The sequence below is a fragment of the Onychostruthus taczanowskii genome, unplaced genomic scaffold (genome assembly GCF_017590055.1).
Source record: "Onychostruthus taczanowskii isolate IOZ18803 unplaced genomic scaffold, ASM1759005v1 scaffold148, whole genome shotgun sequence".
Lineage (NCBI taxonomy): Eukaryota > Metazoa > Chordata > Aves > Passeriformes > Passeridae > Onychostruthus > Onychostruthus taczanowskii.
In genome coordinates, this window is record NW_024498663.1 from 741,009 (window position 1) to 755,206 (window position 14,198).

Genomic DNA, 14,198 nt, shown 5'->3' on the forward strand with positions numbered 1-14,198 from the left:
ATGTTCTGTTGAGAGGGAGGCTTTCAGCTGATAATACTTCCTGCTTGGAGTGCTAGCTGCATCCTTCACAACAACAGCACCATAAACTTCATACCTTGATAACTTGACAGAAAATGAATTCAACAACTCCTCAATCCAAACAGCCATTACAAATCCTCACTACTTCTTTCACTAACTACAACTAGAGAAAACACATGTGATGGGCCCCTCTTGCCTTCCACCTTCAAACTCAAAGCATCTTCCCAGAACCTGGCACTACTACTAGTCCTGTGTGGCTGGTGGAACTCAGCTGTTTTTCTGGCCTCTGTGCTGTCAAGGACAAGTGGACAAAACTGGAAACACAAACACACAAGAAATTTTAAAACTGTCTTTTTAAAGCAGATTTCTATGCAGCCTATGCAGCAAATTATGAACAATTGTTACTAAGAGTGTGTGCTAAGAATTTTGTGTGCAGTTCTGACTTCCCTAAAGTCACACATCTTTCCCACCTACTGCTGCAAACTTGTGCTTTTGCCAAAAAAAAAAAACCCAACAAACCCTCCTCATAGCCTTTGTATACACTACCTGCCACAGATACGGGAATAAGTCTCCGTGCTCTTTAACAGGCTGTCAGCCTTGGGGGAAGCAGCTTTTCCTTGCTTATCTCTGCTGTTAGTAGTTTCCTTCCAAACACTGGGGCAAACCCCCTCCACCCCAGTTGCGAGCCTGAATCACACGATTTAAATCACTCTTAAATCACTCGGCTCCCTTCTAAGCCTTCTCCACTCTAAGCTTTCCCCACGTGGGGCCTCGCAGCGCTCCCTGGAGCTCCTCAATACAGCACACTGCCCACCTGTGCCCTGATGCCCGAGGAGTGAGACATCCTCCTCCTCCCTCCAGGAAAAGGGGGAGTGAGGGTAGCACCTGAGGGGCAGGGTAGAGGTCACACTGGACTGCGCCAGGGCGCTCCCATGGCTGCTGTGTCACAAGCCAACGCTTTCTCTGGAGCGTAGTTCACCTTCCTGTGTTACAAGAACACAGGTAGAGCTTTGTCCAGACTCGCCTGCCCTGGCATGCTGCTGCAGCCGGCTAAAGGGCACACATCCACCTGATTGCTCATTACATACAGTAATTATTTTGTTCCGTATGGCTAATGATAAGGCCTTAGCCTGCCTGATTTACTTAAGGCACCTATCAAATATTATCTCTCTCCCTGTTCTCCTGTAGAAAAGCAGAGACTCGACAATGTAAGGTAAGTAAAAGACTAACACAGTTCAACTGCTGGATATAACCAAGTCTTCTTGTAGTTGCTTTGATAAAAGTGACTCATGGCATCAATTTTTCAACCACAGAGCTAGAGACTTCTGATACAGAATTAAAGGCAAGGAAGAAGAGAAAGGTAGAGGATGAAGAGAGAGTCCAAAACATTACATAAGCTGTGCAACTGTAGAGGAAAGTAGGGGGGAAAATGGAAAAAATAAAAAATAACTTATTTCAACAGTTTTTTTGTGAAGCTGAATTTTCCAATAAAATCACAATAGCTGAGGAAGCAAAGGCAGAGACTTCAATAGGGAGAACAGTCAAATCTCACAGATTTCTTACATACTGTGCTCATGTGGAATCTTGAGCCAGGCAGGCATGTTAGAGTCCTCAGAGCCCTCTAAGCTGCCTCAGCATTCCGATACCCATCCAATATCCTCCAAGGATACTGAGAAACCTGAGGAACTTGAGAAAACTATTAACATGTCCCCAAAACTCTGGGGGCCAAGTTTGTTCTTACTGTTGTCACTGAGATCCAGAAAGAAGTCACACACAACAGTCAGAGGAAGGACTGCGGCAGGAAGCAGTTCCTAACCCCTTGTGTTGCTTTCTGGGTTTTGCACAAACTGTACCATGAGATATAAGCCTCATGAATATCACACTTGACTAAAACTAATGGATGGACTTGTGTTCATTGAAATTATAGTATTGAGTCACTGGTTTTAAAAAAGTTTATTTAAACAAGGTAGGTACATTTCACAGAAATGGTTATAAAATGCATAGCATATTATAAACAATACTGTTACTTCACAGATAGTAGTTATTATTCTAAATATTGCTTTTTAAAAACTAATGAGCCTGCTTGGTGAATCAAAAAGCTGAAATCCCCTTAGGCACTCTGGGGAAAAAAAATAGGATGTGATATAACAAAGCAGGTGTCCACTTTTTCATTCACTCTACTGATTGTTTGTATTGCTGCACCATTAATTTGCCAGTTCATGTTATGTGGAAATATCCAGTCCCTGGAGTCACATACCAAGACTAGATTTCCCTTTACTGGACTACAAATTGCACTTGCTCAGCCAACCAAAACCCCAGGCAACTCCAAGGAAAGCTGAGTGAGGATCTTCATGCTGATTAACTTAAAACGACAGAGACCATATGAGTAGACAGAAAACAAGAAGTTCTTCTAAGTTGTGCAGGTGTGTCACACCCATATTGCTATTCATAAGCAAATTGATTGCAAATTGGCAAATCCATACACATTTCAGGTTTGACTTTTGATGGAACCTGAACGCCCAGCAGAAACAGACCTTACCCTCAGTGGTGATACAGTGTTACAGAAAGTGGAATTGAGCCTTTTTACAGCTCTGGAGAACTGAGCAGGCCTCAAACATTCATCACTTTGCATACCCAAACACAGAGGCATCTGTTTTCTGATCTTTGGGATGTCAGGGTGCAGAGAAGTAAATAAAAATGAAGAGCACAGCACCAATCCATATTCATAGCTAAAACAGATACCTGCTCATTCACACAACACTTCAGTACATGAATCATGACTGACATTCTTCACGTATATACTTGTATGACAATAGGCATAAAGTAAATGTTGAGGTAAAATGATATGCACCAGGTTTGCACTGGTGAAAGCAACTCTAAAATCAAGCAAGCTATAAAATCCATTAATTCACACTCAGAGAAAGAAAAATCCCCACATTTTTAAAACATAGATACATGTAGACCAAACCATATATGTTTGCAAAATATATAGATACATGCTGAAGAATCAACTGACTTTTTTGCATTATGACATGAGCTTTACAGTAGTTTAAGCTTGGCTTGGACTGAAAATAAAGAAGCTTGAACTCTGGCCAGCAGAGCTCCTTTGGAACGGTTTGTCAAGACAGAAGAATGAGGTCCAAAGAGTCCAAGAACATTGATGTTTCATTCACCATCTTCAAGCAGTTTTTGTAAATTGTTCTGTATCTTAGAAAAAGAGAGGGAAAGAGTTGTGAGGCAAGAAGTGTTACACTGCATTTTCAATAAAAAAATAAAATCAAGACATATTCTTCAATATACTCTGTCTGCATGTTAATTCTGTCACACCTTTTAACACCTATGGTATTCCTGTTAAATGCTTCCCTTATTATAAGTGTAATAGAAGTGCATCAAATGGAACACCTAGACAATCAACTAGCAAATTTCATATAATGAATATCCCCTGAAATTTTCTCCTATAGATTGTCTCCTTCATTAGTCATAAGAAAATAAGACAGAACTAAAAATCAGAGCTAGAAGCAATGGGACAAGAAACGGAATTATTTTCACCTTGATTAAAATCTAGTAAAAGCCTCAAACTTCCAAGTCACAGCTCTATGGCTAAATGGATAATTCAAATAGTTTTGTAACAGCTTTAGCCATGATATGTGCACAGCAAAGTAGAGTCTTCTAACCATTAGCAGACATGTCCCATTTACCAGATTTAGTGAATTTGATTGTGGGCTATCTTCCTTTAGCTGCAATGAAAGCAATGTCAGCCAGTTGCATCCTCAAGAATAATTTGAACAGATCTATTTTTACACAGCCTATTTATCCACTTTTCATCTCCTTGTCCTTAAAAGCAGAGAGGAGGGGACAGAGTGGGTCACATCCCCAGACACACATGTTCTCAATATCTCAGTATCTTAGTAACTTGCCGTCACTGGTTACAGATTTAGTCACAGCTGTTTTCAGGCTTTAATTTAAGGAGCCACTCTACTTCCTGCTCAAAGATACCACTTTTCAGTCCTATGTCATGATTTCTATCCCAGATACACACCTTTACAAGAAGGATATTTTGAGGAAAGGGAAATAGTACAAGCACCTAATTTTATGAGAGTTGCTTAACACGTAAACAGGAATTTCCTTTTAGCTTGGTAAGCTAGTGTAAAGGAAAGAGTAATATTAGGCCACATTTTCCTTCCCACAATTTAATGCTTTATCCTTTGATAGACACAGTGCATTTTAACAAACTGCTAAATACAATTAAAAGCCAAGTGAGCAGAATTTTGCTAAACAATGGTAGTTCCTCAACTCCAAGTATGAAGGAGAACTTGGAAAAATCACAAGGTCATACTGAAAAAGTTATTACAACATATTTGTGCTCTAACCAGTTTTTAACTGCAGAGTAATTTTTAGTTTTTCATCTAGATAATCTCAGTGCTCCAGTTTACAGTGCTGCGGTCACAGGGAAAGTAAGGGGAGACATGACAAGTTATACTAGACAGGTATGCTACCTTTTGCTGCTGCAGCCAGTTACCAGCACTTTTCACTAAGGCATATGAAACTGTTAAACAACTCCAGTAACTTCACTCAGAGAATAAAAAAGCTATTAGATTTCTAACCACTGCTCATCTAGATTAGAACAGGATGTGGCAATATGCAGCTACAGGCAATTCTGATTTAGCTTGTATGCAGAGCTTCATCGCCCTGAATATCTGACAGATAAAGGTAAGTCTTTAAGGCTCCAATCCTGTAGACACTAAACAAAGAAAGCAAGACACTAAACAAAAAAAGGTACACCACATAAGACTCTAATTCAGGACAGAAGGTCACTTCTCTGGGAACGGATGAATGACCTAACCATCCAGCTGTCCATTACTGTCTCCAAGAAGAGACTATATAAGGGAGTGGGACAGTGCCTAGCCCTGCTGCAAAGGGCTGGCTGGCTGGCTTCCCACTGAAATGAGGTCTCCTGTGAACCACCTTGTCAGCCTGTCCCAGACAGCCAGAAAGCAGTAACCTCCTAAATGACCTAATTTGGCTGAAGACTTTATCTGGTACCTATCTGGTAAGCATTTTCCCTTTGTATTCATACTGTTATTGTCCAGAAAATACAAAGGGGTTAAGCCAGCAAACTCTGGATTTTGTTTTTTGTGAGCCAAGAGGGTGAAGATGTACCCCTTTTTGGCAGTATTTCTAAAACCTATGCCACACATGTAAACAGTGATATTATATAGTCTTAGCTTTATGCTCTTTGAGAAATTTGGTCTGGGGAAAAAAGGTGTTGAAAGACCTTGGCACAGACTCAGTTTTAGAAACAGAGGCAAAAATATCCCCATGTGACTTAAGCACAAAGGAATTCAAGTAACTTTTGGTTTTGTTCCATTAGTGCTTTTGTCATGCTCAGCCTGTGTATATGTACCCAACATATAGCATTTCACCCACCTGTGCTGGGTGCATTTGACAAGGTTTGGGGGCAGGTGTGTGCCAGGGCCAGGGGCTGCCCTGTGCTGAGCACAGCCATTCCAGCAGCATCCAGCAGACCCACCACAGGGCACAGCCATGAGAGCCGTGGAGTCTCTGATAAAAGTGTTTTAGAAAGTGGAAAAACACCAAATAAGGAAATAAGGTCTGCACACCTACTTGTTTCTCACAGGCTTTCAATTTAAGTCACCAAATATGTTTAGCTTTCCAACTAGAGAACAGTAAAAAGCAAGGGTCAGGTATAGGGAATTGCACAACTGGTGCAGCAGCATTTGTGTTACTGAAGTAAAACAAGCAGATCTCAGCCACTCTCTGTGAACAACCTGACTACATATGTAAGCAAGCACCATTTTTCTTAATCAAAACCCCAAAACTCCAACAAAAGCCCCAAACAGAAAGATTAATCAAATACCAATAAAGGCTGAGTTCAAAATCCTTAGCTCTGGTAGATTAAAAAAAAAAGAAAAAAAAAGAGTTGGTATCACTACATAATGCAATAATAACCATTGAAGTGTCTGCCTCAGGGACACTTGGCCTGGTTATAAGCTTCAGCTCAAGGTAAAGCTTTTACACATACCAATGTTTATACTAGGGTTATAGTCCGAAAGCAGGTCCTTTGTCTAGAAAAACATGCCACCTTTTTGTATCGAATCTGGGGGTAACTCAACACTTTTCATGATAAAAGATCATAGAAACACAACAAGAATCTAATTGGTCTATAAGCATTTGCATGATATCATACTATATTACCTTTTCCAATTTTCTAAGATTAGCAGTTAACTCATCACAAAGGGCATCAGCATTAATTTGCAGGTGAGATCCCAAATCTTGGTGCACTTGATGTCTGTCAAATAGAATGAAAAAGTAAGTATGACAGAATCAAAAAATGAGGAAAACAGAACTGGATACACATGGAGATGGCAACAGTGCCGAAATTGCAAACTGTAGTAGTTTACAGAAAGAAAAAAGTGCTGTCACTTCTTGACTACATTTTATATGTGATCTCATTCTCCAGAAGTTTGGATAGAACACTTCACAGCTATTTCCCCAGAAAAGTTCCATAAGTTCCATATCGTGCGACTTGGAGGAAATCAGAAAGCCCAAGCCCTTGACATTGCTGAAGTGCACATTAGATCTTCCTTCCTGTATCTTGTACTCTTTGGGATCAGAGCAACAGAAACAGGACTTTCTTATGTTAGTGTTTCTGAAGGACACAGTATCCTGCTAAAAAATATAGGCCAGAAGTGAGAAAAAAGGCTTTTGACGTTGCTTACTATGTGGGACAAGTTTACCCCACTTCTTCCAGTATAAAATGGTAAAATATAAATGCAGGGCTGCATAGATAGAGCACCATTTCCTTCCTATACATGCATAAAAGTCCTACTGCTTTCCACAGATGACAGCGGAGACCAGTTGGATCATAAACAGCACAGTCATTGTTTGATATGACCATGAGTGCAATGTCAGAGTGACCTGTTTTGCCATGGATGGGTAATTAAAGAAAGCTGAATTTAAAAGCACACTTATGTAAGAGCTTGCTAAATTTGAACCACTTTGCAAACAGTTCTACCATGCCTGAATCAGCTCTGTCTTGAATTTTATTTTTCCCTTCTCTTTTTAATGTGGTGCTTCTCCAGCTGTCATCATTTCCACTCATGCTGCATGTGGCTGTAGGTTTTGCACTGAGTTTACAAATGACTTTTGAAGCCATATTTTTCAGAGCAGCTCAGGGAAAAAAATCTGTTGCAAGAAGGGGAGAAGAGTTAATGCAGAATCTAATGCTCAATAAACTGATTAGTATCCTCAGAAGTATCCAGTTTAACTTCCTAAGACAAGAACAGGGAGCTGATACAACTTATAGAGGCAAACTACAGTGGAAAAAACCCCACATGCCTGTGCACTGCGTCTCCATTTAATGTTTGCATATTTTCTATCTATGCAACGTGGAGACAAAAAAAAATCCAAAAAAACTAACTGCAGGGGCAGATGACAGCTGTGACTCCAGCTACAGAAAGGAATTATTTATGTAACTATGGCTCCTTTCCCTATTTTCTCTTCAAATACACAGACACCTGTCCCTTGGTGTGTTTGGATTTTGCTTTGGTTTGCCTTTGTGGTGTGGCGTTTTTTATTTCAGAAAAACAGGATATCGGTTTCTAAATGGTATACAGACAACACAAAGCTTTATACAAGCAAAAGAGATGTATTAGCTCAAAGAGAATGAAGCATGTTTCTAACATACTAATCAAATTACACTAAGACTCAAGACAGAAGTTACACCTTTTTCATGGAATCATTGCTCTGGATAAATATTTTAAATCCCCAATACTTTTCCAGAGTTTATCTTACTCCTTAATATGAGAATCAAAGGCTGTCATGGACATAAGGTGCTCCTCCAGGACACTGATTTTATATCTCATGTAGAAGGTAGAAAGTATTAAAATACAAACACTGTAAGAGAGAAAAATAAAGCATATCAATTAAGGAAACTTTAGCAGTACCTGACAAATTCGTTGTTAAAAACCATTGAAATTGTTACTTGGATGTGCTCAATAATAAAGGTACTGTTCTCAGCAACATTTCAGGAATAGCACCAATGGCATTCAGACAGTTATGAAAATCTCAAACCTGAGTCTGTGTTTGCTAAGTGACATGCAAAAGGAACCTCTGCAAGTACTTAAACACTTTTAACATTTTCTATATCAAAAGACACTTTGCTTTTAAAAGTAAATGGCCAGTTGAGTATAAGCTCGTCGCAGCAGGCTTAAATAGATATATGTATATACATATATCTATATATGTATATATTTATGTATATATCTATGTATTTATTTCTGGGAAGTGTAAAGGCCACAATTCCCAGTAATTTCCTTTTCTTAAGTAAAGGTTAGATTATATCAGTCATGCTTACATTGTATCAATCATGTAAACATAAGAAAATCCTAGTTTTTAACAATCTTCTAACTGCTAACTTACAGAATTGCATAAAATACAAGTACATGGTTCAGAGATAAGAGATTCTGGGACTTCACTCTGTGGAGGAACTTGAAGGCTTCAGAATGGCCTGCAAGGGAAAGAACTAAGTCTTACTTTGAGCAGAGCAGATGACGGAATATAAACAGTGTTTTGAAGAATGCAACAGATAATGTAGAGGGAGAAACAAGAAAGAGATCTTCCATGTAATGTGAACTGACACACTTATGCAGACTTATCTCAAGTTATTCCAGCTGAAGATCTGTCCTTGATTTCTTACCATTTTGAGGACTGTTCCGGGCTTTTCCATCAGGCCCACGTTTACTATGTGCATCTGAACGAACAGACTTGGCCTCAGGCTTGGAAACTTTCAAATGAGTCTCTGTTTCAACAACGTGATAATCTGTCAAAAGGAAGAATTTTAACAGAGGAGAAACAGAAGTCAAAGGAAATTGTTGATAGCTTATTTGTCAAGGATAGCTTATAGGTCAAGAAATAGAGGAAGAGGAGAATTTTAAAAGCTGTATTTCTGTACTTTTGGGTAAAAAGCAGAAGTTGATTTAGTATCCTTGAAACAGTTTATATACTAATTCCACATCAATGCAAAATAAAAAGAAGCACCTAGATTGAAAGAAGATTATACGTGTTGCATTTATATTCCAGATCTTTTAAAATATGGCAACCCATGAAAATCTTGAAAGCTACTACTGAATTTACAGGCAGAAGATTATAGTCACAAAAGTAATCTCTCAAAAAGCCAGAATTTGCTAGAGTAATGATTCCAAATTACTTTAATAGCAACACCAAATGGGATAGTGCATTGTTACTTTAAAAAGGACATTAAAATTCCCTTTCCTGACTGTCTTTAAAAATGCCAGTGGTATCTTGAAATAAATGGAACAGAAAAATCTAATCACACTAAGTTTTGTGCTCTACCTGTTTACCCTGAACTTGCTCTAATTATGCACAAAAAACAACCATAAGTAACAGACATGCTACCTTTCACCTCCACTTTCAATTCCTTTTCCTAGGACGGTTCTTTGCCTGGATATTGGTATTCATTTGTGGAAAAAGAAATGGTTTGAAGTAGTTACTGGCCATCAGGAAGTAAGACAGCAAGTTAGAACATTATTTAGAAGCACTTCTGTGGCATGTGATGACATCACAATTTAATGAACAGCACCACAAAATTAAAGACAGATGCACAGTAAATATAAAATACCAATGAAAGCAAATGACTCCAATTCATTCTGCTGAACAAATGACACAGAGCAAAAAGGAGAGTAAATAAAAAATAACATGACAGAGAACTGCTATAAAAAATGACAGCGTCTTTCAACAGTTTCTTATAGAAATTATAGTCAAGATGGAACCCAGAGTACTAACAGCATTAACAAATTAATATCTTAATATATATTAATTGTACAAGAGAATGCTCTACGTTTTCATAACAACATTCAGCATGAGCTACACAAAACAAGTACTGCTGTACTTATGAAGTCATGAAGTATGAATTATGAAGTGAATTTCGATCAGAACAGCTGCTAGTTAGGTGAAGAACTTGAGAAAAGAGATTACAAAGAGTGTGGTAAAGAAAGAACAACTTTGGCTGGTATCTTCAAATATCTTAATAGCTGCAAAGAATAAAATGAGTGTTTAAAAAACACCCCAAAAAACACATAAAAATAACCTTGATGACCAAAAGCCATCATGGTACAAAAGTGCTATTTGTATAGATCAGAAGTTGTACTGTGACTTGAACTACTTTAGAATGGGTTTTGATTGTTTGTTTTTCCTTCATGTTTTAAAGCATGAATGGCTCCTACATTCTATTTCTCTTCACATGGCTAAGCAACTGGAACCAGTAGGGACAATTTAGGTCTGCTGATGACCAAGTTATTGTCTGAGGCTGGATTGCAGAGGTCCATAGTAACAGAAATGTAGATACTGGGGCCTTGAGGAAGATCTCAAAATCCACATAATTCTCCAGGACCATGGAGAATCTAGATTCCACATCAGAAGGGGATACAGACGCAAAACTGAGAGCTAGTCCATTCTTCTTCTCTTGGGGCTCCATGATCCCACTCACCTTGGAAGCACTCCAGCTCTGGTGTCTGTGAGCCTGTGCTGCTGGACTCTTCCATTTCTTGTCTTCGCTGCTGCACTATTCCATCCAGATCAGAATAATCTTCGTTGAAATCCTGATGGGGAGAATGAATCAGACAAAGGCTCAGCCCTGTTCTAAATCAAAACAATCTAATTCCCTCTAGAATCTGAACCAAAGATCCAAGCTTTAGAACTGTTTAACCAGGAACAATCTCTGATATCAACATGTTGAGATCAAACTAAAAAATAAGCTCCATAAAATCACCAGAATTCAAGCTTCATCTCCTTCTTTGTCTGTAAGAAAGACTGTTAAGTTAGACAGGTTGTGAAGTCCAGGATAAGTCCACAGACTTAGACTCTGGTCATCACATGTGGCTTCACAGCTCTTTCAGATGAGTGAACTGTTTTCCAGAGGAAGGTTTGCTACTAGAAACACTGCAAAAACTGTCCATGGCAGACTTTATGCCAGTACAGTGAAATCTGATTGCTAGACAGAGATATGGAGAACATACAGACTTGAATAAATCCAAAGTGTAGGCATGTATATAAACTGCATATCACGGATAATTATGCTAATTATTCTGACTGTTTTCCAGTGTTAAAGACTCATGTAAATTTTAGATACAGATGTCATGATTTTCTTCAGGCATTATAAATAGTACTTGCAATGAAAGATGCCGTGCAACAAAAGAACAAACTTCTAAGCCATTTACCAGGGGCAGAGTTCTAGGGCGATCAGCCCTGAAGCTGTTTTCTGCAGAAGAGGGATTTGGACTGTTGCCCATGCTTGTATCCTGAAAAAAAGCAGCACTGTCAACAAGGAACACAAGCAGACAGTACCATTTCACAGCAAGATAGCAGTAATAATGAAGACAAAGCTACATACCATTTTCATTGCCACTAGTACTTACGTCAAGATGTGTGCAGATAGATTTTAATAGCTTGTACGTGGTATCTCTGGAAAGTAGTGATACAAACATGTACTGCAAAATAAAAGTTCCATGACTGTTTGCAAAAGACAGAAAGACATACAGACTTTCTCCTATCTAAATAAAACTTGACAGGTGATTTTTCTGATCAAGTAACAATTTTCAAGAACCTTAGTATGGCAGGAAAAGCCTGCGGTCCTTCTAAGCCTATGACTTGGTGTTTATTACATGAACACAGAACAGACACATAAAAGTTACCATGTTCTGCTACAGGAATAAGAGCATAATCCAGATCTGTTCTTTCTTTTAAAAACACTTTTCATGCTGTGTTTTACCTACCCCTTAAAAAAAGTCCAAACAAACAAAACCCCAAACTTGCTTTTATGTACTGTCTCCTGCACCCACAAAATATTTGTGCAATGAAAATCCGTTGTTTCTGAAGCTGCTCATAGGATAATCACATTTTCTACTGATTGATGCAATTAATTACAATTCCTGAATATCACTGTCAGCAACAGTTTTTTGTGTCTAAGGTATGACTGGTTAGGTAAGAGATACAAGTAAATGGAAGGACACTGACTAGCTGCTAACAAAGAAGGTAATCCTCTGTGCATGCACCTCCTGACTCAGCTTTTTCATTTCCTCTGGTGCTAAGAATTCTTGGAAAACAGGGAATGAATGATTACAGAGAGCACGTGGCAAACAGAGATTCTATTCTTTATTTTCCCACTGAAATACCTTGTCCTCTACCAGTACTTACCCTATCTGTCACTGTCGCTATGATCAGAGCATTTGGCACAAGAAGGGCAGTTTTGGTTTTCTTCAGAAGTGTCACTGACAACACAGGTATACTAATCTGAAACAAGATCAAAGTAGCATTGGAATCCCGCATACAAATCTGCATCACACTCTCTCCCAAGGGGCCAGCCCAGCTACTGGGATAAGCCAGACCTTCAACACTCACCATTCAAAGATGTCTCCCCTGCCCCTCTGATTAGTATTATTTAATGTAAAATAAGAAACGGTAATAATCTGAAACCACACCTAACTACTTTTACTTCTGCTTTTATAAAATGCTAAGCCAGGCATTTGTTTGTGCCTTCCTTTCCTGATCCTTTCTGGTTCTCACAAGCCTAGGGGCTTCGTGCACTGCAGATCAGCAAAATGAACCAATCTTAAAGCTATGTTTAGAAACCAAAATTTCCTTGTTTAGAAACCAAATATTTCAGAACACATCAGACAAGAAAAGCTTGTTGAATAATGAGCATAAAAGTCTTCTTACCACTTACTGCAACAAGCAGGTGAGTAAACAGCATGTCCTTCAGCAAGGTTGAAAGACCCCATACTGACACACCCGCTGACTTCAACTGATTCCTGTGTGTGCCAAGGAGGCAGTCTACATGTACATTGAAAAGTTCTCAATTTTCCTTCCTTCTTTACGTTTACATCCAACACCATTAGCGTAACATCTGCTAAGTTTCAGAGTATTTCACTTCAAATATTCTGCATGGGAATATTCTTCCTGTAAATCCCAATTTACAAAGGTAAAAAAACCTGGTTGGAGACAGTGAGTTGAAAAGCCCAGAGATTCAGTGAGTTAGGCAAATATAATAATCCTGGATATGTACATAATATAATAATCATGGATAATAACAACCATGATTAACAAATAGATACTGTTAAAAAGATCTTTGGCACAGGCTCTCAGAACTACCTGAGAAATTTGGAAGCAAGGTTAAAAGTGTCCATAATTTGTTCAGTTAGCAATATAAGCACTGAATTAAAATATGCCATTGGAGGAGAACGAAGTTACTCTGTGCAGTTTCTTGTTAACTTTTGTTCAGAACAGTAACACAAAATGATGAAATGAAAAATTGTACCAGGTAAAAAAAAAAAATCTTTGTGGATAACAGTTTGGTTGCAAGATTGCCAAATACTGCTTGAACAGATATCCTGCTACAAGCTACAAGAAAGCAGCTTACAATTTTCTAGTTGGTTCAGTTCACAATTCACCTTAAAGAACTTTAAATCAAGAGATGTAAACGACATTCTACTGTGTGTAGTTTAGATGGACAACGTTACTGTAATCAAAACTAATGTCTCCATTCAGCACTTGCTTACTGCACTGTTCCCACAGCATTAGATTGGAAGGGTGGAATCACTGTTTGATCACAAATACTTTTATCTGGAACAATAATTATTTCAGAATAAAAGTTTTAAACCTGCAGGCAACATAGAAAGTAATTTAAAAGATAAAACAATGTTTAAATCCAAGAAAGACTCAAGGTCAATATATATAGCCAAATGAGTGCTACCTGGAAAATATGTTTTTCATGCCCATTCAATCTGGCAGAAGAAATCTTTTATTTTTGAATATACACAGTGTCTTTACTGCATACTCCAAACTCCTGAATTGCATAGCTGTTCCCTGCATGAAAGCTTTCAGTTAAAAAAAACCACAAACCCTGCAGGTAGAACTATCAAAAATTAACTGGAATGTGTAGATCTGCTGTTTCTCACAATAAAACACTTTATCCCTAAGCTGATATTGACAGAAGCTTTGTGTCCTGAAAACTCTGTCAGTGTATCTGACTGCTAAGAATGTTCCTCTTCCTGTCCAGCTTGATTTCCTCCTTCCTTTCCCACGACATCATTTTTCATTGTATCCCTCATTTTCAAACTTTTTTCTTGATGGAATTCCTAAAA

The 14,198-nt window shown here is 38.4% G+C and overlaps 1 protein-coding gene across 2 annotated transcripts in view; it reads right to left on the reverse strand.

The window, feature by feature from the left end:
• Positions 1-1,956: 1,956 nt before the first annotated feature.
• Positions 1,957-14,198, reverse strand: part of GRAMD2B (GRAM domain containing 2B) — a 31,284-nt gene continuing 19,042 nt past the window's right edge. Inside the window, exons 6-14 of one of the 2 annotated variants that reach the window (XM_041398430.1) lie at positions 12,253-12,348; positions 11,475-11,546; positions 11,277-11,357; positions 10,547-10,658; positions 8,738-8,860; positions 8,461-8,548; positions 7,834-7,935; positions 6,235-6,328; positions 1,957-3,219 (exon numbers count right to left, since the gene is read on the reverse strand). In XM_041398430.1, coding sequence (XP_041254364.1) covers positions 3,184-3,219; positions 6,235-6,328; positions 7,834-7,935; positions 8,461-8,548; positions 8,738-8,860; positions 10,547-10,658; positions 11,277-11,357; positions 11,475-11,546; positions 12,253-12,348 — 804 coding nt within the window. In that variant the 3' untranslated portion in view covers positions 1,957-3,183. Of the gene's footprint in view, positions 3,226-6,234; positions 6,329-7,833; positions 7,936-8,460; positions 8,549-8,737; positions 8,861-10,546; positions 10,659-11,276; positions 11,358-11,474; positions 11,547-12,252; positions 12,349-14,198 lie in introns of both variants that reach the window. The other variant, XM_041398428.1, reaches the window with a different exon arrangement.